Source organism: Pan troglodytes, chromosome 14 (assembly GCF_028858775.2).
Source record: "Pan troglodytes isolate AG18354 chromosome 14, NHGRI_mPanTro3-v2.0_pri, whole genome shotgun sequence".
Taxonomy (NCBI): domain Eukaryota; kingdom Metazoa; phylum Chordata; class Mammalia; order Primates; family Hominidae; genus Pan; species Pan troglodytes.
Window position 1 is genome coordinate 81,305,228 of NC_072412.2, and position 24,345 is coordinate 81,329,572.

The 24,345-nt window shown below is 42.4% G+C and overlaps 1 protein-coding gene across 39 annotated transcripts in view; it reads left to right on the forward strand.

Annotated features, from left to right (window-relative positions):
- LMO7 (LIM domain 7) overlaps positions 1–24,345 on the forward strand; it is a 310,361-nt gene that overhangs the window by 68,987 nt on the left and 217,029 nt on the right. For 32 of the 39 annotated variants that reach the window (XR_010150516.1, XR_010150517.1, XM_016925377.3 and 29 more), the window contains 2 exons: positions 2,893–2,998; positions 4,404–4,453. Coding sequence is in view for 35 of the 39 variants with exons in the window: in XM_016925377.3 (XP_016780866.2) it covers positions 2,893–2,998; positions 4,404–4,453 (156 nt within the window). In the remaining 4 variants the exon portion in view is untranslated. Of the gene's footprint in view, positions 1–2,808; positions 2,999–4,403; positions 4,454–16,932; positions 17,003–17,375; positions 17,839–24,345 lie in introns of those variants that run through there. The other 7 variants (XM_016925395.4, XM_063792209.1, XM_063792211.1 and 4 more) reach the window with 5 other exon arrangements.

Sequence of the window (24,345 nt, forward strand, 5' to 3'; positions counted from 1 at the left end):
GGCCATCTTACTTCTCCAGATCTCTTGAAAGTGACTTCTTTAGCTAAATTAATCAAACATCAGAGAGAAAATGTTTAGAGCAACTTATTCATACGTATTATACATTTTAGAGTTGATGCCTATGGAGATACTGGGGATTTATTGAGTGTATTAGGCCATTCTTGCATTGCTATAAAGAAACACCTGAGACTGGGTGATTTGTAAGGGAAAGAGGTTTAATTGGCTAATGGTTCTGCAGATTCTACAGCTTCTGCAGGCTCTATAGCAATGCTTAGAGGCTTCTAGGGAGGCCTCAGGAAGCTTACAATCATGGCAGAAGGTGAAGAGGGAGCAGGCACATCACATGGTGAAAGCAGGAGCAAGAGAGAGGGTGAGGGGGTGGTACCACACAATTTTAAACAACCAGATCTTGCAACAGCTCACACTTTTGGTGCAAGGACAGCAACAAGAGGATGGTGCTATGCCATTTACGAGGGATCTGTCCCCATGATCCAAACATTTCCCACCAGGCCCCACCTCCAACATTGGGAATTACATTTCAACATGAGATTTGGGCAGAGACAAATATCCAAACTATATCGTTGAGCAACCAACCTGGTTTTAATATGAAACATAGTTGTTCTCAAACTTTTTAACATCAGGAGCCCCTTATACTCTAAAAATTATTGAGCAGCTTAGAGAGTTGTGGATCTCTATTAGAAATTAAAATAACTTTTAGGAATATTTGTTCATTTAAAATGAAAAACAAGCCTATCATATGTTAACATAAATAACATTTTTATAAAATTTTTTTTTTTTTTTTTTGAGATGGAGTTTCGCTCTGTTGCCTGGGCTGGAGTGCAGTGGTGTGATCTCGGCTCACTGCAAGCTCCGCCTCCCGGGTTCATGCCATTCTCCTGCCTAACCTCCTGAGTAGCTGGGACTACAGGTGCCCGCCACCACGCCCGGCTAATTTTTTGTATTTTTAGTAGAGACAGGGTTTCACCGTGTTAGCCAGGATGGTCTTGATCTCCCGACCTCGTGATCCGCCCGCCTCAGCCTCCCAAAGTGCTGGGATTACAGGCATGAGCCACCGCGCCTGGCCCCAAAAATATTTTCTTAATAAAGTTAGTGAGAAAAGTGGCACTGTTATATTTTTGCAAAATCTCTTCAATATCTGGCTTAAGGAGGACAGCTGTGTTCTCCTATTGATAATGAATAAAGAGTGCTTCCCAGAATTGACAATTCAAGACATCAGTGGTGATCTATATCAAAATGATTTTGAGGATAGTAATTTGAGGACAAGGACCATGTCTTTTGTATACCATTTTATCCTCAGAGTCTAATACAGTTCTTGGCACATAGTAACGGCCAGATATTTGGTAGGTGACTAAACTATACTGCAGTGTGTTGAGAAGTGAACAGAAGATATGGATTCAGGAAGTATAGAAACCTCCTTCCTGACACTTGGTTGAGAAAAGAAGAGAAATGAGGGGAATGAGGGTGCAGAATCAGCAGACGACTTTTAAAAATAATGTTTTCATATGAGGAAAAAAATAAAAACAAATAGAAATTAAGAAAACAGGAAAGAAGTGGAATAATTAGGAACCTAGGGTGGGGTAGGGTAGCAGGACATTTCAAACATTAATGAGCATATGAGATTCCAGGTCTTGTTAAAATGCAAATTCTGATTCAGCTGGTAAGTGAGGTCTGAGATTGTGCATTTCTAACAAGCACTCAGATAATCTTAAGGCTGTTGGCCCCAGGGTCACACTTATAGTGATTTTCTAGAACCCAGTTGGGGAAGTGAATCTTGGGCAGGAGAAATACACACCTCTTGCATTGAGTTTGGAGATCCCATCTGATATAACTTTTTAAGAAAGAAAAATAATTTTCCAAATATCCAATTGATAAGCTTTCCCACTAAGTGGCTTTCCCACTAAGTGGCTGTGTTATGAAAATTGCTTCACTTTGAAACTTCTGGTCTTGGTAATATAGAATTTCTGTGTTCTCACAGTGCTTGATTGAGAATATGATATTGAGATTATGGCATAAAATATAGTGGCTGTACAAAAAAAAAGACATTATTAGGATCTCTAACAATTATGTAAAAGTCATTGCTTCATGGGTAGAGCTCAAAGTTTGGTGTGAGACCTGGTTTTATTCTTGGCACTTACTCTGAGTTGTCTTAGGCAAATTAATACCTTAAGCAAAAATATTCTCATGTACATTTTATATGAGAATTATAAATGAAGTACATAAAGTCCAGCAGTCACAAATGTTATCTATTATTACCATCGTGCTAAGACTGCAATAAGCTATAGTGAAAGTAGTCTCAAAGATTGTTTCATAAATCATCAGATTCACCTAATTTTCTAAAGAATTTAAATAAGGAGATGGAATGAATAGATTGCATTTTGTTTCCATGCACAGGGGAACTGTGCATATTTCTTCTGTGACTCGGAAATGGTTTAACTTTTAAAAATCCCAAAATAGCTGAAGTTAGCAGACATGCAATTTACCAAGGATGATTGGAATTTTGATCTTTCCTGTAATAATACTATACCCAAGCACACTGCTCATTAGGAAAACATTTTTATGTGAATCTTTTACTCTTGGGGGCAAAGAATGCTGTTTTTCTTTTTGATAACTATGTTTATAGAATCTAAATCACCCTGAGCAATTATTTCGACATCTAAAGTTATTATTACCATTCATGTTTCATTTATAGCTATTTGAATTTTGATGAATTTCAATATGGTGCTACAGTGATAGGGCAAGTGCAAATAAGTTCAATATATGCGTACGGTCTAAAGCTATTTTAATTTTTTTATTACAACTGCTATGAAGAAAATTAGGATATGCCATATTTTCACGTTTTACAGTTGGATGTCCTATGATGTTCTCTTCCAGAGAACAGAGCTCGGAGCTCTGGAAATTTGGAGGCAACTGATATGTGCTCATGTCTGCATCTGTGTGGGTTGGCTGTATCTCAGGGACAGAGTCTGCAGCAAAAAAGGTAATAATAGTTCCTTGAATACTTTTATATTATTACTTTGAAAGAACTAAGGCAGAGCATCTCCATTTGGCTTTTCTTTAGGAACACATGTAGGTGGAAAAGAGGTCAGTAGGAAGGCAAGAAGTAAATACTGCAACTGAGATAAAATTAAGTCAACTTTGTAGACTATCCCCGGGCATTTTCTTGTTTTTTCTCTTTTTTCTTTTAAAATTTTTGTGGGTACTTTGTAGGTGCATATATGTATGGGGTACATGAGATACTATGATACAGGCACGGAATGCATAGTAATCACATCATGGAAAATGGGGTATTCATCCCCCTCCCAGGCATTTTCAACCTGAACTTTTGTTGTCAGTAACCACAAGACTGGAAATTTTTAACTCCTTCTTACCAATTTTGTAATCATTGTTGATCTCTTGCACTGGTAGAATATGCCTTGGTAGGAGAAAATATTAAAACAGTATAAGACATGTTGTAGTAAATATTATAACAGCATAAGACATACAAGGTGGTAAGTGCATGCAGAAACATCAACTGAGGTACTCAAAGCCACTTTAGGTTTCTGTGTCCAGTATTATTAAGTCCTGCTGGAATTTGCTTTGAAAAGTCTTTTCTCATTCTTTTTCTAAATCTTGTAATTGTCTGTAAGTACTACCTTCATAATTAAAATGTTTCTACTCTGATAATGCCTTTAAGTACTTTAAGAACTATAAGTCTAGAGCTCTTTCAGGGGATCAAACCAGAAATGGATGCTTAGGGCAGGTGTCACACTGATTTACGACCACTCTCCTAACCTGACATTAGATATATTCAATAGATCTGGCAGTAAGTGTAGTGCATACTAATGGGTCTTGATTTTCAATAATTTCATTATGCATAAGAAGATTTTATTGTGTTTTATTGCATTGGCTGAATATATCAGGATACCAACTGAAAGCAGATCTTAAAGTTAATAACTCCAGCTTTTTTTGGTTTAGTATTCGATAAACTTCTCTTAGGCCACTAGGGCTTAATGAACAAAATAACTCTTTGGCAAAGAATTTTGCAGGCACAAAATGTTACTATAAAATTATTTTGTTGAAGAAACTAAAATGAAGGACTAATTTGATATTGCAGTTATTTAAAAAATGATATGAAATTCCTGCAAACCACTAGAAAAGCAAAAATAATTCTAAGTGCCTCTAAAATTTAAACTTAAAATATTGTTACTATTTTATTGGGCATATAATTGTGTTTGACTCTTTTGGGGACCAGCATTTATTTATTTTGGCATCTCTACTAAATAGTATCATGCTTTGGAATTTCAGTAAAATATTTGTTGTTGCTCAATAAATATTTGTTGATTACTTTTCATTTTTTTTCTCTATTGGTTTTTTAACTTTCCTAATCATGACTTTTTACACAGATATAATTTTGAGGACTGAACAAAATTCAGGAAGGACTATTCTCATTAAGGTAATATTTTTCTGTATTTTCTAAGGCAGAATCAGAAAGGCCAAAGCGTTTTTTTCTTTTTGATACGGAGTCTTGCTCTGTTGCCCAGGGTGGAGTGCAGTGGTGCCATCTAGGATCACTGCAACCTCTGCCTCCCGGGTTCAAGTGATTCTCGTGTCTCAGCCTCCCGAGTAGCTGAGATTACAGGTGTATGCCACCATACCAGGCAAATTTTTGTACTTTTGTAGAGACAGGGTTTCTCCATATTGGCTAGGCTGGTTTGGAACTCATGACCTCAAGTTATCCACCCACTTCAGCCTCCCAAAGTGCTGGGATTACAGGCATGAGCCACTGTGCCTGACCAAGCATTAAAAAAAAAAATAATTAAATTGGTAATTTATTTTAGGTATCATCAAGTAAAATTTTTCTTTCAAAACAATGAAAACTTTGGCTGCTGAAATTTACCAGTTTAGATTTGTTTTCAGAAATGTTATGGGGAGATAAAAATTACTGAAATCTGACTGTGGTGTAACTAGGAAGGTGATGTGATGGGTAATGCTCTTTTTCCCAGCCTGTTCTACTAGTGGGAGAATACAATCAGTTTATAATGCATAGTAACCAGGTGTCTTTTGGGTATTCCTAAATATTCAACCTTTTGGAGTTACACCTCCTTTAATTTTCAAATAGAATGCTTTGAATGACGATCCCAGTCTTCCTCCAGTATCTCCATGGATTATCAAGAGTGTACCTATCTCCAGCCATCTCTGCTTCAATGGTTTGCTTCTGCTGAATTCTCAATTTCTATTTCAGTCTCCTCATCTATGACAGACAGTGATCCTTCCCAGGTAGCACTTTGCCTCTGGTTGGGTGTTGGCATACCCTCCAGGTGCCATAAAGTAGAGCTATGTATCCACCTTTACTGAAGGTTTCCACACTTCAGGAGAAAATTAGAATACAGCAATGCTCAGCACTACTGTAAACCTGTATTTTGAATATGACTATTTCCAAAATCTAAGGCAAAAACATTAGATGCTTTGCAGCTTTATCCAGCTTCCTAGCCTCTCTGCTCTATGTCAAGGTCCACCTTCTCTCATTTGTAGGAGAGAGCACCTTTCATAAAAGTTTCATAGGGCCAATTTCCCCCTTACTTTAAGAATATTTTACTCACTACCTGAAGGACTTGTTTTTACTCTGGAACTTATGAGAACTTCATGTTCAGAGAAACCCCACCTGTATTAGTCTGTTTTCAAGCTGCTGATAAAGACATACCTGAGACTGGGCAATTTATAAAAGAAAGAGGTTTAATGGACTTACAGTGCCACGTGGCTGGGGAGGCCTCACAATCATGGTGGAAGGTGAAAGATGTGTCTCACATGGCATCAGACAAGAGAAGAGAGCTTGTGCAGGAAACTCCCGTTTTTAAAACCATCATATCTTGTGAGACTTACTATCACGGGAACAGCACAAGAAAGACCCACTCCCATGATTCAATTACCTCCCACCAGGTTCCTCCCATGACACATGGGAATTGTGGGAGTTACAATTCAAGATGAGATTTGGGTGGAGACACAGCGAAACCATATCAACACTCTTAGACACAAGGATCCACACAGGATTACATATTCTAGAGTCTGAGTTGTAGTAGAAGTGATGGGAACAGTGGTGAATATCTATAGCACAACAATATAGGATGGTGGTCGGCATGAGAAATGCTGCCTGTGTTGAGGTTTCTCAGCCAGTAGGAAGTAATCATGGCCTTTTTTATTCTTCCTGATTTCTTTTGGTCTTCTCTGAGTACCTTTTGAATAAAACACATTCACACAAGATCTCCCAAGGTCAAACAGTTATTCTCAAGGATTGGACAGTCTAAACACATAATAAAGGACAGAGACATTTCTCTAAGGCAAATATGTCTAGCAAAGAATTTCTCTTTTCCACAGTAAATAGCCTTTTATATTTATGCAGTATTATTTCTGGCCTTTCTTCTCATATTCTTCTGATTATCTAGACCACGCCCAGAGACCTATCTCCGCAGAAGTCAAATAGAGACTATGACAGCACTTCTTTAAATAATAGAGGCTGATAGCCCTTTGAGTATGTAAAGGTCCAGCAGAAGATGCGTGTGTGTGTGCATGTGTGTGTGTGTGTGTGCATGTGCGTGTGTGTGTGTGGTTTTGATTCATATTAAAGTCTTAGGCAGGGCTTCCTCTCCAGTTGATTTTCTCAGTAAGCATAAATGAAGCTGTAGATAGATGTCTTCTCCCTCTGTCCAGACAAAGCCTTAGGGTCACAGATTTGCTTTTTTGGAATTTCAGTTACGTGAGTTTGGAGTAGTTTGGCTTCACTGGTCTATTTCTGTCCACGAAGACCAAAGAGATTTATAGTAGAGTCATGGATAGAACATTCCTAGTCCAAGAGCTTGGGAGAGACTTTGATGGTTTACTTTAGAGATCATCTGGTGTTGTTCATGATCCTTATGAGCATTCTGAACGGATCTTCATGTTCAGGGAAACTCCATTACCTTGTTTCATAGGGAATCTTCTGATGGAGCTGGCTCTAAGGCTTCCCTTTTCTCCTATAATTATTTTCAGCTCTTGAGGAAGTACCAGACCTGTCTTGGTACACACAAAGATTTCAAGGCCATGCTGAAGCTGTGAAGACCAGCCAAGAACTTCATTTCATAGCTGTTTGTAAGGTTTCTTCACATTGTGTAGAGGTGAGGGTGAGGTTCGCTTAAGATCACCGTGCTCTTACAATGGAGGCCCAGATTAACAATAATGGTAAATCTAGGAATACAACTTGGTCTCTTATCTCCAGGCCAGTCAGTCCTGTACTCTTTAATCCTTTCCTTTAAAAAATGTTTTTGAAAATTTTATTGTGGTAAACATGAGATCTACTGTATTAGTCCGTTTTCACACTGCTGATAAAGACATACCCGAGACTGGGAAGAAAAAGAGGTTTAATGGGACTTATAGTTCCACATGGCTGGGGAGGTCTCAGAATCATGGTGGGAGGTGAAAGGCACTCCTTACATGGTGGCAGCAAGAGAAAATGAGGAAGAAGCAAAAGCAGAAACCCCTGATAAACCCATCAGATCTCGTGAGACTTATTAACTATGAGGAGAATAGCAGGGGAAAGACCGGCCCACATGATTCAATTACCTCCCCCTGGGTCCCTCCCAGAACACATGGGAATTCTGGGAGATACAATTGAAATTGAGATTTGGGTGGGGACACAGCCAAACCATATTGTCTACCCTCTTAACATATATATATATATATATATATATAAATTTTTTTGAGACAGGGTCTCACTCTGTCACCCAGGCTGGAGTGCAATGGCACAATCTCAGCTCACTGTGACATCTACCTCCCAGGTTCAAGCCATCCTCTCACCTCAGCCTTCCAGGTAGCTTGGACCAGAGTTGCACGTCACCACACCTGGCTAATTTTTGTATTTTTTTGTAGAGACGAAGTTTCGCCATGTTGCCCAGGCTGGTCTCGGACTCCCAAGCTCAAGCAATCCGCCCACCCCAGCCTCTCAAAGTGCTGGGATTACAGGCATGAGCCACCGCACTCAGCCAATATATTTTTAAGTGTACGATACATTATTGTTAACCATAGGTACTATTCTTTCCTTTTTGAAGCTAAAATATTACTGCTATCCACCTTGTAGTCATAGAATAGGGGAATGAAGGGGTTATTATAAAAATTGTAGTTTAAACTTCTATAGGAAGTATAAATTTCCTCTAATGTATGGGTTGTTTCCTCTCTGAGTCCAATTTCAGAATGTAAACAAGAATTGCAATTACGATTCTAAAGTACAGATGGTCCTCCAACTTACGATTTTTTGACTACGATGATGCAAAAGAGATGCACATTTAGCCAAAACCGTACTTAAGAGTATCCATACAACCATTCTTTCACTTTCAGTACAGTAGTCAATAAATTACATAAGATATTCAACACCTTATTATAAAATAGGCTTTGCATTAGATGATTTTGCCCAACTGTAGGCTAATGTACGTGTTGTGAGGATGTTTAAGGAGGCTAGACTAAGCTATAATGTTCGGTAGGTTAAATACTTAACAATATTTTCAACTTATAATGGGTTTATCAAAAGTAACCCCATCATAAGTTGAGGAGTATCTGTATTAATAATATAGTGCATACTGTGCTTAAATATTTTTCCCTGCCTTTTTAGCAAAACAATTTGAATTGATAGTAAGGTTATTTCTCTTACCAAATAAAGTTAATGAGAGATCAGGTGGAAATTCTTTACCAAAACATAAACAAACACACACACACACACAAATAAATGTATTTTAGGGAAAACTGGACTTGACTATTTTTATCTTTGATTATCCTTACTAAAGATATCCTAGGGAAAACACAGACTTTATTTTTTTTTCGTTTAATGGGCTTCAGGAAGAGAAGCTTAGTAAACATACATTCTCTCCTTCCTCTTTCCCAGAAGCTGCAATAGTTTATTTTAAAGCTAATTCTAGGGTAGGTCCTTTTGATCTCACTGCTATCACTTAGAGAATTATCATGTGGTTTTGCAATTCTAGCTAGAATGGGGGACCTTTAAAAAAGGTCTTGGATTTATGTGAAATGATTTTAGTTCAATGATAGGAAACCCCTCTACTTGTTAAAAAAAACACAAAAACCTCAAAAAAAGCTCTTAAGATCTTTATAGTAGGAAGAAAACCAACTGCTTTTCAAATTATGGGGTTGGTCCCATGTTTTGAAAGTTACCGTCTCAGTTGATCTCTTAATGAGATGTCTGTGTACATGAGACAAAGGTCGATAAGAACTTGAGGGCTTCTCATCTATCCCTTCTCAGTTAACAATCCAGTAGCTTCAGAAGACAAATTTAGGACCCTTGCCTTTGTCCACTGGGTGAAGCATTCATCATCCTAAAGCTGCACTGGAAACTTCCTGGAGGTTTGTCTTCTTTTTGGAGGAGTGTTCTGATATGGGATTCACTTTGTTTTTTTCCTTTTGCTTTCTGGTGCATACATGTGTTCCCTCTTATGTTCATTTCTTAATCATTATCTGTAACATTTTGGCTTCCTTTTCCTCTGGCTTTGATTTCCAAGTATGGAATTGAACCTTCTTGTCTGAATACCATTATGTAAGTACTGACAACATCACATCTTTTTATTACTGACACTGAAGGATATATTTTTTGTGGGTAGAAATGGGGTAGAGATGGGATAGGTATAATTCTTATTAAACATATTTTTAATCTACCTTCTAGGAGTCCTTCTTTGTGTTAACTAAGCTGTCATATAAGCATGAGAAATACACACATAATCCATATATTGGTTATTTCTGAACTTATAAGGGCAGACACTTTTTTGAATCATAACCAATCAAAGTACAAAATTCAGTTCTTTTATTAGAAGAACTCCCAGTATATCTGTTTCTTCTTTCAATTATTTCCAGCCAGCAGGACCTCTTCTCTTATAATCTTTGCCCACACACCATTCAGCCCCATCCCTTCTTCCTTTACAACACAGAGTAGCCTTTTTCTGCCCAATTCATCCTAACTCCTCTCCACCCTACCCCACCACTTGCTGCAAGAAACTTGGGCCTAAGGTTCACTTTTACTGTAGAAAAGCATTTTCTAACAAAGCCAGTTTCTTTGTGTAGAACAGTTGTCCTCGACAGGGGCTGATTTGCCCCCAGGGGACGTCTGGCAGTGTCTGGAAACGTTTTTGGTTATTACTTCTACTACAGGGAAACTGCTGGCTTCTAGTGGGTAGGGGCCAGGGATCCTGCTAAACATCCTATGATGCACAGGACAATCCCCATAACAAAGAATTATCTGACCCAGATTGTCAATTGCCTTTCTGTTGAGAGACCCTCCTGTAAGGAAATTCTTGTATCAGTGGCACTAAGCAATCATATTTTCTACTCTGCTGTTATCAATGCTTTATTAATTCTATACATTAAGTTATAGGTTTTACATATACACACTCCAGTTAATAAACAGTTGTTGAATACTAGATATGTGTCAGGCACCAAGCCAGGCACTCTTAAATTGCTTATGGTTCAGTGAGGAAAAGAGGCAATATAATACCTTGTGAAAGGGGCTATGATTGCATAAAGAAGATATGCCTCACCTCGCTCAGGAGGATCTGCTAAGCTTTTTGATTTCTGAGAAGGAAGAGGCCTGAATTGAGCCTGGAAGAATAGGTAAGAGAAAGCAAGGCAAAGGAAGGGAGAGAAACACATTTCTGGAAAAGGGAGAAGCACAGGTCAAGTCGTGGTTAGAGAAGCGGGAAGGAGCAGATCCTGAAGGACACCACTTAATGTGCTGGCAATTGTCAGATGGTTTTTAAAGGCCACTGGGAGTCCTTTAAAGAGGGGTTAATTGGGGCAGGAGTGGGGAGTGTGTTGGTGGTTTAAGAGTTAGATTTCAAGAAGGTCATCACTGTTTCTGAAATCTAGCTGAGCGCTAATGAGAGACTTAACTAAGGTAGTAGAAATAAAATTGACAAGACAGGGAATGGAGTTGGCATGAGAGACCAAAAAGTCATGCATGACCCTCAAATTTTAGGCATGGTACCATTTACCAAATCAGGAAAGGCAGGAGGGGATTGAAGGTTGTGGGATGAGGTAGAAGTCAAATTTGGACATACTGTCATCCCTCAGGATTTGGGGGAATTTGTTCTAGGACCCCTGTTCATACGAAAACCCACAGATTCTCAAGTCCCTCTTATAAGATGATATAGTATTTGCATAAAACCTACACAGTCTTCCCATATACTTTAAATCATCTTTAGATTACTTATATTACCTAATACAATGTAAATACTATGTAGTTATACTGTGTTTTTTAACATTTGTGTTATTTTTAATTGTTGTAATTTTTCATTGTTTCCCTTACTCCCTACACCCAGATCCATAGTTGGTTGAATCTGCAGATATAGAACCTGTAGATATGGAAACCCAGTTTTATTTTTGTATCATACAGATTTTCTCATTTATAAAAGTAATATACATGTCTTTTGTAAAAACACTTGGAAAAAAGAGAGAAGTACAAAATCTCCACTTGGAAATAGCCACTGTTGGCGGCTGGGCACAGTGGCTCATGCCTGTAATCCCAACACTTTGGTAGGCTGAGGCGGGTGGATTGCTTGAGTTCAGGAGTTTGCAATCAGCCTGGGTAACATGATGAAACACCGTCTCTACAAAAAATACAAAAATTACACCAGGCATGGTGGCATGCATCTGTAGTCCCAGGTACTCGGGAGGCTGAGGTGGGAGGATCACTTGAGCTCGGGAGGCTGAGGTTGAAATGAGTGCCACTGCATTCCAGCCTGGGTGACAGAGTGAGACCCTGTCTCAAAAAACAAAACAAAACAAACAAAAAAGAAATAGCCACTGTTAAAAGTTCAGTGATGTTTTTCCCAAATTGTTCTATGTGGCCAAAATTAAACATTTAAAAAATACAAACCCAGATAAGGTGCTTTATACACTGCCTGTTTTCTTTTTTCTTTTTTTTTTTTGTATTTTTAGTAGAGACGGAGTTTTGCCATGTTGGCCCAGCTGGTTTCGAACTCCTGACCTCAGGTGATCCACCTGCCTTGGCCTCCCAAAGTGCTGGGATTACAGGCGTGAGCCACCGTGCCTGGCCTGCCTTTTTTCACTTTGCAATATATTTTAACTCTTTCCCTGTGCCACTGAATGTCCTTTTACTTTTTATTATTATTATTATTATTACTTTTTGAGACAGAATCTCTCTCTGTTGCCCAGACTGGAGTGCAGTCGTGCAATCTTGGCTCACTGCAACCTCTGCTTTCCGGGTTCAAGCAATTCTTAGGCCTCAGCCTGCCAAGTGGCTGGGATTACAGGCACGTGCCACCATGCCCAGCTAATTTTTGTATTTTTAGTAGGGGTTTCACCATGTTACCCAGGCTGGTCTTGAACTGCCGAGCTTGAGCAATCTACCCGCCTTGGCCTCCCAAAGTGCTGGGATTACAGGTGTGAGCCACCGCAACTGGCCTCCTTTTACATTCTTAATGACTGCACAATATCTCACTATGGAGGAACCATAATTTACTCCATCATCTCTATTGTTGGGGGTTTTGGTAGCTTTGGGATTCTCATTCTTAACATGTCATGCTTGATGCCATCACAGGTTGAGTCTTTAGAAGCTGACAGAAATGGCATTGGGGGTATAAGATATTAACTAGGGCTGGATCCCTGTGAAAGGAAGAGGGAAGAAGCAGGGGTGGGTGAGGGAGAAGGTGAACTGTGGTACAGTCCTGCAGCCTCAGCAGACCCCAGGGTCTACTGTAAAGGCCTATCAGTGTTGTCCCATTGGGTGGAAATGGCTGGGCTTTTATAATCTTAAGTCATTCACTGACCAGATGAGGGCTGTCCTGGGAGGGGAAGGACCTCACGTGAGGCTGCACTCTGCAGCTGAGGCCAACTTTGAAGGAGCTGATAGCTGGGGGTATCTGTTGACCACACTCTCCAAGGCTGGGCAGCAAGTAGCAAGTCCTCCTGTGAAGCAAGTCCTCATATGACACTCCTATGGGGCATCTCTGTGTCTACCGCCGTTACTCATTCTGTGCATATATGTTTGCTTAGGTCCTTGGTATAAATTCCAAGAAGTGGAATTGCTGGGACAGAGTGTGGGCATTTGAAAAACTTTTTATATTTATTGCCCAGTGACCTCCCAGAAAGATTGTACCCCTTTCTCCCATCAAGAGTTCATCACTAATGCATCAATACATGACAATTGTACTGTTTCACATTTTTAAATATTGAAAGGTATCTCAAATTCCTTTGAAAAATAAATACAAATTTTGATGTTTTATTGTTGTGAATTTCATCTCAAACTCCTAAGGCAGGTGCTGTACCTTTCTCTATAGAGCTGTAGAAATCTTTCCAGAAGGGTAAAACATTCTAATGACTGATATTAGGAGGGAAAGAATTATATTTGGGTCTTCTGAGTTGCAAACTTTCAACATTAAAGAGGCCAAGCAGTGATTGGTGCCTGAGCTGACTTGAAACAGGATTTGCAAAACCCTCCAGCCTTTCCATATAACTATTTGAACAAATACATGAAATCTCCATTTTTTAGGAAAAATCTGACACACTGTTAGAAACAGAGACCAAAGGGAAATAACCTTCAACCTTCATTTATTGAGTGCCTACTCTATGCTAAGCAATGCCTTGGGCTTTTATATCCACCATCATATTTAATTCTCACAACAATCCTTTGAAGTATTATCCATTATTCAGATGAAGAAATTGAAGCTTAGTGATTCTGGTAGCTTGCTAATATTGTAAGGCATTCAGATCCCCAAGGCTGTGCACTTCTTAACATTCTGGGCTGCCGCCCCCAAAGCTAGTTACACAGCAGCAGCTTTAAATAGTGTAATGTATGTATATATTAACTCTAATAATAATAATTCTTGTGAAGCTTGCAGAATGTCCTACTGGACTGAATAGTGCAGAGGATTCAGCGTCTAGAATTTTAAAATTTTGTGTCACTTATAACATCTAGCACATATGAGGTATTCACTAATTACTTAAAAGTTTTTTTTTTTTTTTTTGTGATGGAGTCTCGTTCTGTTGCCCAGGCTGGAGTGCAGTGCCGTGGTCTCGGTTCACTTCAACCTCTGCCCTCCCGGGTTCAAGTGATTCTCCTGCCTCAGCCTCCCAAGTAGCTAGAATTACAGGTGGCTGCCACCACACCTGGCTAACTTTTTCTGTATTTTTAGTAGAGACCGGGTTTCACCATGTCGGCCAGGCTGGTCTTGAACTCCTGGCTTAGTGACCCACCCGCCTCGGCCTCCCAAAGCGCTGGGATTACAGGTGTGAGCCACTGTGCCTCGCCGCACTTAAAAGTTTTTGAATAGCCAACAAGAGAGAAATATCTTTCCATTTTCTTTCATCATTCCATTTTCTTTTGGGGTTTGGCCTGATCAGAGTGCAGCCAAGAGGCAAAGAGATGGTTCAGTCAGTGGCCTCCCTTTCAGCAGTAACAGTTGTATTCCTGAAGCTTGCTCATCAGCTTTTCTAAACGGACCCACAGACTAGAGATAGTGCCAATAAAAAGTAGTTGAACAAAAATGAGCCTAACAAACAAAAACCATCACCCCAATCCGGAAGAATGTGGGTGGTGAACTGTTTACTCAGAAGAGATAGGTTCCAATCTAGCTTTTAGAGCTAACTTCCAGAGCACAGGAAGTACAGAAAGAAGAGAAATATGTTGAAGACACCACAAAGAAGCCTAAGATAAATCCAGAAGACAGCCTGGTTTTTTCAATAAGGCAATGTCATTCCAAAAAAAGGGGGAGTGTGGAGGAGGAGGAGTCTCTTTTGGGTTAAAAAAAGATGTGCTAAAATGCAATGGGTGGTCATGGATTGGATCCTGGTCTGAGTAAGTCAGCTGTAAAAGACATTTTTGGGTCAGTTGGAAGAATTTGATATGAGTTGATAATTATTGTTAGTTTTAGTTAGGTGTGAAAATAGCATTATGTTTATGTAGGAACGTGTCTTTTCCTTTTTTTTTTTTTTTTTTTTTTTTTTTTTTTTTGAGACGGAGTCTTGCTCTGTCCCCAGGCTGGAGTGCAGTGGTGTGATCCTGGCTTACTGCACCCTCTGACTCCCTGGTTCAAGCGATTCTCCTGCCTCAGGCTCCCAAATAGTGCCACCACGTCCAGCTAATTTTTTTTTTTTTTGGATTTTTAGTAGAGACAGGGTTTCACCATGTTGTCCAGGATGGTCTCAAACCCCTGACCTTGTGATCCACCCGCCTCTGCCTCCCAAAGTGGGAGAGTGTCCTTTTAAAAATGATATGTATATTGTACCATTTAGGGGTGAAATCTCCTATCTTTAAAACTCTCCACCAGGCTCAGCACTTCGGGAGGCCAAGGCAGGAGGACTGCTTGAGGTCAGAGTTTGAGACCATCCTGGACAACATAGTGAGACCCCTCTCTCTACAAAAAATACAGAAATTAGCTGGGTGTGGTGTCACTTGCCTGTAGTCGCAGCTACTTGGGAGTCTGAGGCAAGAGGATCGCTTGAGCCCAGGAGTTCAAGGTCACGGGGAGCTATGATGGCGCAACTGCACTCCAGCCTAGGCAACAGAGGTGTCTCTTAAAAAACTTAAAAAACAAACAAGAACGGCTGGGGGCGGTGGCTCACGCCTGTAATCAAAGCACTTTGGGAGGACGAGGCAGGCGGATCACGAGGTCAGGACATCGAGACCATCCTGGCTAACACGGTGAAACCCCGTCTCTCCAAAAAAAAAATACAAAAAAATTAGCCAGGCGTGGTGACGGGCGCCTGTAGTCCCAGCTACTCGAGAGGCTGAGGCAGGAGAATGGCGTGGACCCGGGAGGCGGAGCTTGCAGTGAGCCGAGATTGCACCACTGCACTCCAGCCTGGGCGACAGAGCGAGACTCCTCAAAAACAAACAAACAAACAAGAACTTTGGGAGGCCGAGGTGGGTGGATCACCTGAGGTCAGTTCGAGACCAGCCTGGCCAATATGGTGAAACCCCGTCTCTACTAAAAATATAAAAACTAGCTGGGCATGGTGGTGGGCGCCTGTAATCCCAGCTACTCGAGAGGCTAAGGCAAGAGAATTGCTTGAACCCAGGAGACAGAGGTTGCAGTGAGCCGACACGGTGCTACTGCACTCCAGCCTCGGCAACAGTGAGACTCCATCTCAAAACAAAACAAAACAAAACAAAAACAAACAAAGTAAATACAATTTAAAAAATTAAAAAATAAAACCCTCCAGCAGAAAAGGTGATACATAAGGCAAAAGGCAAACAGTTGTTAAATACAGACGCTAGGTTTTAGATAGTATTCTACTAGTCTCTGCTCTGTATCTGACGTTTTTCTTCATAAAAACAACCAGAAAAATAAGAACAAGAGTTTGCTTTCGTTTCAGCAGAGTAAGAACCGGCCTTTATCTTCCTCCAAAGATGACGCCATCAACCTGTGGCCTGGATAGTGCCTCAGGAGCGTGGAGTGAGGGACCAGGGAGCTCAGACAGATGAGTAGGCTCCTTTGCGGAGACCTGATTTGAGCACTGGTGTGAAAAAGACCCGCGCAAGCCGACCCGTGTGCCTCCCGCCCCCCCCCAACCCCCCGGCCCTGCACACCTACCCAGGGCCGCGGCGGATACCGCATAACCTGCCACCTCGCTGTCCCCTGAGTGTCCTCAAACCACGAAGGGTGGGAATTTTGACGCTCAGCGCGAGGGCGATCATCAAACGGCCTAAACTGGGCTGAGCGGGCGGGAAGTGGGGAATGCAAGCAACCCTCCAGCTTGCTCGAACCCTCAGCGGCGAGCCGGGGTGGAAGAGCAGGGACCCTCCTTCCACCGCACCCACCTGGAAGCCGGGCGGAGCGGGGCCGAACTCCGCCGGGGGGAAGCGTCAGCACGTGCCAAGGCCACGACCCTCCTCTGCCGCCGGGAGGGCCCGGCCGCCTCAGGGGGCGGGGAGCGTGGGAGGGGACGGCGCGCACCTGGCAGCTGGGCCGGATCGCGGCGGGAGAGCGGGTAGCGGGCTCGGCTGGCGGGGGCTCAGGTGAGGGCGGCGGGCCGCGCTCCCCAGCGGGGGAGGTTTCTTGGCCGGGAAAGGTACAATTGTGTGCAGCTATTCCTGGTATGTCAAGCGGGCCGGGCGGCCGCGAGCCGGGAGGGGCGCCGCTCTCAGGGGCCCGGGAGAGGGCAGGGGCCAGGCGGGCGGGTGCGGGAAGGATGCGGGCGCGGGGGCGCATCCCCTCGGGGCGGAGCCGCGGGCTGTGCGGGAACCCCAGCGGGGCCCGGGCCGCGGCCCCTGGCGGACTGTGGCATCTCCCGGGCCAGACAGTCTGACCACAGAGGCGGCCGCGGCCGGGAGCCCGGGGAGCCACGGGAGGGGCAGACGGAAGCGGCGACTCGGCGGGCCCCGGGAGGGCGGTGGGGTGGGCCGGGGCGGGGCCACCGCGGGGAGGACGGCGGCGGCGCTGCGACTTTTGAAGTCCAAACTGTCGTCGGGGCTGGTGCCGCGCGCTGCCGCTGGGCACCCGCTTCGCTTCCCGCGTCCTGCCTGACTGCCCGGGTCCCCGCGGGCCTTGGGTCGCTTTCAGGAGTTTAGAGAAAGCCAGGTCTTCACGTTCGTGTAGGTTCGAGACCTTAACGAACTGCAGAGCGCAACAAAGGGAACTAGAGCCCCGGCGCCTTCGCAGCCGGAGCGGAAGCCGGAGTTGTGGGAGGCCCGTGTGCCCTCCCCGCCCGTGGGGCCCAGACGCGCGGGGACACCCCCTCCCCTCCACGCATCCCGAGTCTCTCTCTCCCTCCCTTGTCCTAGCCATGGAAGGGCTGGAGGAGGCAGAGGCCAACTGCTCCGTGGCGTTCGCCGAGGCTCAGAGATGGGTGGAGGTGAGTGCCTTTCACTGCTTTCCCTTCCGCAGGTGTTGACTGCCTCGGGGCGGTCGTCGCGAGGTGACTGCAGCCCCAGTCACTCTGCACTTTAGCCTCCTTCGGCGACCCAGCCGGCGTGAAGAAGCTGGTTTGCTTGTGCACTTTTGGGGACTCTGCGGGTTCTGCCGCTCCTGCATCTTATGTCCCGCTTAGATTGGCGCTGCCCTAACCCCCGCCCCCCGACGGTGTCACTGGCTTCCTAGGGCAGAGGTGGGCGTTCGCCTGCCGGCATCGCGCGTCCCGGAGGAGCAGCGCAGTCCGCCCTGGCTCGCCCGGGGCGTCTCTGCGGGGCACAGCCCAGAGCGCGCGGTGCAGAGCTGGGCCAGGGTTCTCGGGTGCATTCCCTCGGGGTGCCTAGAAGTGGGGATGCTCACCTTATACCTGAGAAGCCAGTGTATTCAGTGTGGAGGGGGGGAGCGGAAAAGAAGGGTGGGTGGGAGGGCAGGTGGAGGAGGTAACACACCGAAGGCCCACCTGGAAGGATGATTTCTCTGGGGCCGCATCCAAGCCCAGGGGGTAGGGGCCGGGGCATGTGCTTTTTCATTTTCGGCTTTGATGAGGCTGAGATCCTAGGATCATTCGCTGAAGAGCTGTTACCCTCCCAGCTGTGCCTCACAGACAAGATCTTCCATTCCCTTCTTTCACCCTGAAAAAGAGCGGGTCTCTTCATTAACGCCTTGGGGCTACATTTATCTGTAGAAGGTTAACATCAGGACTTCTAGCCGTTATTCCACTGGACGCAAAAGATGACTTTTAAAACGAGGCAAAAGTCTTCCAAGCAGATGTGAATCAGGAACAACTGCTGAAAATTGTGGCGTGCACAAGCCCTGCAGTCATTTAGGAGTTATTGATGCCACGTGCTGGTTTAGTTAACATATTTAAAACTTCGAATTAGGCTTAAAGATTATTCCACGGAAAAAACTACATGTTTAAGAATTCCAAAGCGAACAATACTTGAAAATAGTGTATTTTTCCTTAAAGAAATACATGTATGTGTGTGGAAAGAAAGAATAAATTACATTTCTTACGCTAAATAAAGGAATGTGAAATGTGAGTAGCATTAACCACGGGACAGTAGGGAGGTCTAAGGAATGAGCTTTTAGTGTCTTTTTAGATTGAAACTTTGAGCTGGTCTGAAGGTGACTTAGAAAGATGTGAAGGGAGGGGCATGGGAAGTTGAGAGAAGAATAAACGCTGTATTTTGAATTGAAATGAGAGTGGAAAAATTCCAGCAATATAGTTAAGAGAAATAACTTCCCTCATTCATAAACTTTGAAAAGCCAAGACTTCCAACTGTAATTTTCCATTAGCAGTGTGTGTTCTGCATAATTTTAGAAAACAAACTTGCCATTTTGTGTTTGAGTGTTGGGGAGTGAAGGAGGGAGAAGGGGAGACGTGGGGACATGTTTTGGTCATACATGGCTTCTGTGTGGAGTTTGCATCTGCGTGCTTTGTATTTGCTTCAGGAAACATGAATAGGAATGATTCCACACCCTTCCCTTTTTTTTTAGTATGCACATTTTGGAAAACGATGAATTCCTTTTTTGTCCCTGCTTGCTCATAATTATGTAGGTTTTCTCCAAGAAATTTGTATGTAATGAATGGGGGGAAAGTGTATTGTGATAAAAGATATCATTGCGCATATTACATGTGGTCTGTTTTCACTCTCATCGCAGTCTATGTAAAGGTGTTTATCAGCAATGATTTGGCACCTCTATAATGTATTTTGTTCATCGTTAGCAGAGAGCTGGATCTTCCTAAAGGTACTGTCATATCCTTTTAATATAGTTAATGAAATTAAATTTTTTTTTCATCCCACTTGGAACAAGGCAGTATGTTTGCCTTCATTGTGTATATATGAGTAATTTACATGTTCAGATACTTTTAGTATACTCTGGGCATTTGAAATGACCACAGTGTGCTCACTGTTAGGGCTATTTTGTTTCTCCAGTGTCCACATCTCTCTCTCTTGTCAGCTTTGCCTTTGCCACCAAAGCACATATTTTAAAATATTGTTCTTGCCAAAAGAAGCAGGATGAATGACTCTGTCATCATCACAACCTCTTTAAGAACCCCTAATCTGAAGATAAAAGGTTGATTCCAATGTGTATTTGTAAAGTATTCTTTCCCCTGCTTGCTGATAGTCTTGCTACATTTTGCCCTATTCCTTTACACATTACTGAAATATAGGAGGGTTTTTAAGTGTATATATTGTATATGTATGTACATATATACATATGTATTATAATATATATTCTATCTGTATTACATATAATCTACTTATATTCACAACTGCAGCTTTGAATACCCCAAAGTCAACTCCAATAACCTTGTAAAGTTTTGAATGATGACTGGACTCCATGTCAGCATCTCCTTGTCATTTCCATTTTCTATCTGTGATTTTTAGTAGCTAATGTGTTATTCTCACAACCAAAGTTTATTTTTTAGAGTGGAGGAGGAAGAGTGAGGTAAGAGCTAGTGGTTGTTATTCTGCCAATTATGATCACTTTATGAATCTTGTTTTTACTTATTTCAAATTGTACTTATATACTTGAGTATATATAAAAATTGGTGTGTCTACTCATGCTAATTTTGCAATTCAAAGCAAATGTAGGAAAGCTACCCTTTAAGATCGCTCAACATAATGATATTGGATTATTACATAGTTGGAAAGGCTGTTTGATACATTAATAATGTAGCAGGGCTGGTTTATGATTAAACACTAGTTTAAAACCAAGTAATGGTTTGAAGGCAAAGGCAGAGGAGAAGCTTGATTCTAGCAAGGCTACGCAGTGGCTGATGAAGTGGTGGAAAATACAGCCTGGACTCTAATTTTAGGCCTCTTCTGCAGTACCTTTTAATTTTCTATGCCTAATAGTTGCCTTTGTCTCTCTGTTTTGGGTCATCCGAAAGCCATGTGGTAAACAGACAAAATACTAATGAGACTGAAACTGGGGTATGTAGCACTTTGCATTGGTTGGTCAGTTTTCTAGTCTGTAAGTTAATGTTGCTCTCTAGATTGAGGTTCAAATACAATAGTAATTTTTATGGCTGGAGCAGAACAGGCTAACTTAATTCACCACCTTTCTGCTCACCTGCCCTTCCTGTTATCTCTGGATTGGATTTTTTCAGTATTGCTGTCACCCTGTAAGGGATGCCAACCTGAGCTCATTGCCAAGTCTGGCACTAGAATATGAGTCCTTCCTCACTTCTAATTGGTCTGTTTCTCCACCTGCCCCAAGTTTTATCCTTCGGGGATGTGCTGTTCACCACCTTTTAACTTTTTTGCCTTTGGTGCTAATGGAAGTATTTTTAGTAATTATATATAATTTCAATCAACAGATATTAAGACACTATGGTAAATATTTGTTAAAAATTGTAGTGTTACAAAGCAATTCTTATGCTAGCTGCTGCAGCTAAAATCATTTTAAAGGGTTGCTTGTGAAGGAATTGTACTGTGAGTCTTCCAATGATTTTAGCTGCAGCAGCTAGCATAAGAATTGCTTTGTAATACTACAGTTTTTAACAAAGATTTACCATAGTGATTACAGGTGTGAGCCACCGCACCTGGCCTGGGCTCTGCTATTTAAATCCTGTAGGTCTCAGTTTTTTCCTCTTAATCTCCCCTGGTAGTTGTGCCAGTTAAATGGATGCTGATGGTAGAGCAACAAATGCTCCCTAATCCGTTGCTTGTGTTTCTCCTTGCACAGAATGCAGTTTTGTCACCTCCATGTTTTCGTATGAATGGAATACTTGTTATTCCTTGTAACCTAGTGAACGCCTCTTCATTCTTCCACACTTGAGCTAAAATCAACCTTTATGTGAAGCCTTCCCGAAATCGCCAAACCTCCAGCCCCACCCATTCCTTTCTCTCCTGTCTTACTCACATAAATCTCTCTTTTTGTATTGTGTGGTTCTATTCGTTTTTCTATATTAGTCTATGAGCTAACTGAGGGCAGGAATCGTATCTTATTTATTGCTTGAGTGTTTGGCATGGTGCCTGCTAAATGCTTGTTGAATAAAAGTACAAATAAAGTTATAGCTTTAACAACATTAAAAAGTAGGATTTTAAGGACCAGAACTCATTTCTTCTTCCAGTAGAAACTTGCTTCAGTGTCTTAAGCTTTATTGGTTGCAGTTGTTTGGTTGGAACCTGCTACAGGATGTGTCTTCATCTGCATGCCAGTGTGTACTTGTTTATTTACTTAGCATTTCCTCTTCTGCCTCAACCCTCTTCCCGAGTCACCTTACTCTACTGCCGTCCACTTGATGATTTCCCTCATGGGGACTTACATTTAGTCATCTCAAAAATACCTACTATGTGCCTACTGTGTGCCAGAAACTTGCCGGGTTTATAGATTCAGTCACCAAATTCTTAGCCCTTACCTGGACCTTCAAAGAGAGGCAGCCTCCATGAAAAGCAGATGTGCAGACAAACCCAGCAGTGCCGTCAGGTACTGAAGTTCATCCGGTGCATCGTGATGGCATTGAGGAGGCAGCCTGAGTCCACCTGGTCAGTCAGGGCAAGCACACAGAGAAGGCAGCATTTGAGCCGAGGCTGCAGTGGGGTTAACCCATCTGCCCACTAGGCTGGAACATTTTGGCCTTTTTTAACTTGTCGTGTGTGAAATCTTGAAGTTGCAGACAGCATAGCTTCCAGAAGTTGCTCAGAGTAATTTATTCTTACTGAAGTACCTTACTGAGGTAACGTTTTACCTGCAGTGAAATGCACTGATTTTAAGTATACCATTGTAGGAGTTTTGTCAGACCTATATGCCCAAGTCACCAGAACCCAATCAAGATACAGAATGCTTTTTATCACTCAAGAGAGTTCCTTCCAGAGAGCACATTAATCTCCATTTCTTTGGTAAGCATCCACTCTTTGATTTCTAGTACTATGGATTTCTCAAGGTAGGTTTGAATGGCCAAGAAATGTCTTAATGCCTATTTGTTTCTTTTTTCCTCTCACTTTTTTCCTTTTACTTTTGTTTTCTGAGACAGGAACTCACTCTGTTGCCCAGGCTGGAGTGCAGTGCTGTGATCTTGGCTCACTGCAACCTTCACCTCCTGGATTTAAGTGATTCTCCTGCCTCAGCCTCCCGAGTAGCTGGGAGTGTACCACCATGCCTGGCTAACTTTTGTATTTCTTTTTTTTTTTTTTTGGTAGAGACAGGGTTTCACTGTATTGCTCAGGCTGGTCTCAAACTCCTGGCCTCAAGTGATCTGCCAGCCTTGGCCTCCTAAAATGCTGGGATTACAGGGCGTGAGCCACCACACCCGGCCCCATGTTTTTCTTTATGCAGTGTTTTGTAATTTCTTGAACACAGCATCTTTATATGGGAAATAAGAAAGGATCCTAGAAAAGAGAGGGGTGGCAAGAGATGAGGGAATTAATGAAGTCCTCTTGGGAAGGAACTGATTTACACAAATAGGAACCAGGGCAGGAATGCCGTTAGAATAGCCTGACTCCAGGAAGTGTAAACAGATATGTCAAAGTATTTCCTGAGGAACTGGGAGGGTTCCAGTGCAGTGTCAATCATTCTGGATTCTTCCAATGTACTGATGCACTGAAAGCTAGAAATGGACTTCTTTCATAAAGTGAGGAAAAATACAAAGAACTTGTACCTTTAGTAAAACAGGGTGTCAGCCAGACATGGTGGCTCATGCCTGTAATCCCAGCACTTTGGGAGGCTAAGGAGGGAGGATGGCTTGAGGCCAGGGGTTTAAGACCAGCCTGGCCAACATAGCAAGACCCCATCTCTACCAAAAAAAAAAAAAAAAAAAAAAGGTGGCACACACCTGCATTCTTGGCTGCTTGGGAGGCTGAGGTGGGAGGATCGCCTGAGTCTGGGCAGTTGAGGTTGTGGTGAGCCGTAATTGTGCCACTGCACTCCAGCCTGGGTGACAGAGTAAGACTCTATCTTTAAAAAGTAAATAAATAAATAAATAAATAAATAGAGTATTCTTGAACCCGCTAGAGAAGTGGACCCACTGGGTGAAAAAAACGGTTCTTGATACACATTATCAAGATACCCTCTAAAACTTTTGTGGCAGTTTGCAGAATGAGCAGGGGTTGAGGGCACCATTTTCTCCACATTCTGGCCCAAATTAGAAATTGTTATTTGTATTTTCCCTCTAAATGAACAGATGAAAGACATGTTGTCCTATTTTTTCTCAGATTATTAGTGATATTAAACATTTATGTAACAAATGACCCATTGGGTTTCCTCCAATGAGGAAGGATGAAGCTGAGAAAAGGAGGGTTCTATTTCCTCTTAAGCCACAAAAGGTTCAATGAAGTCACAATTGGCCCTTGCGAAGAAGCCTTGAAACCTTGGTGTTTCTTAAGCCATTTGTAAAGCACAAATCCTTAAAACTTCTCCTAGGCTTAGAGAAAGAGGAATGGTGTCCTGGATTGGACCCCAGGGAGTATGCCGATTTATTCAATCTGTGTTGGTTCTTGTC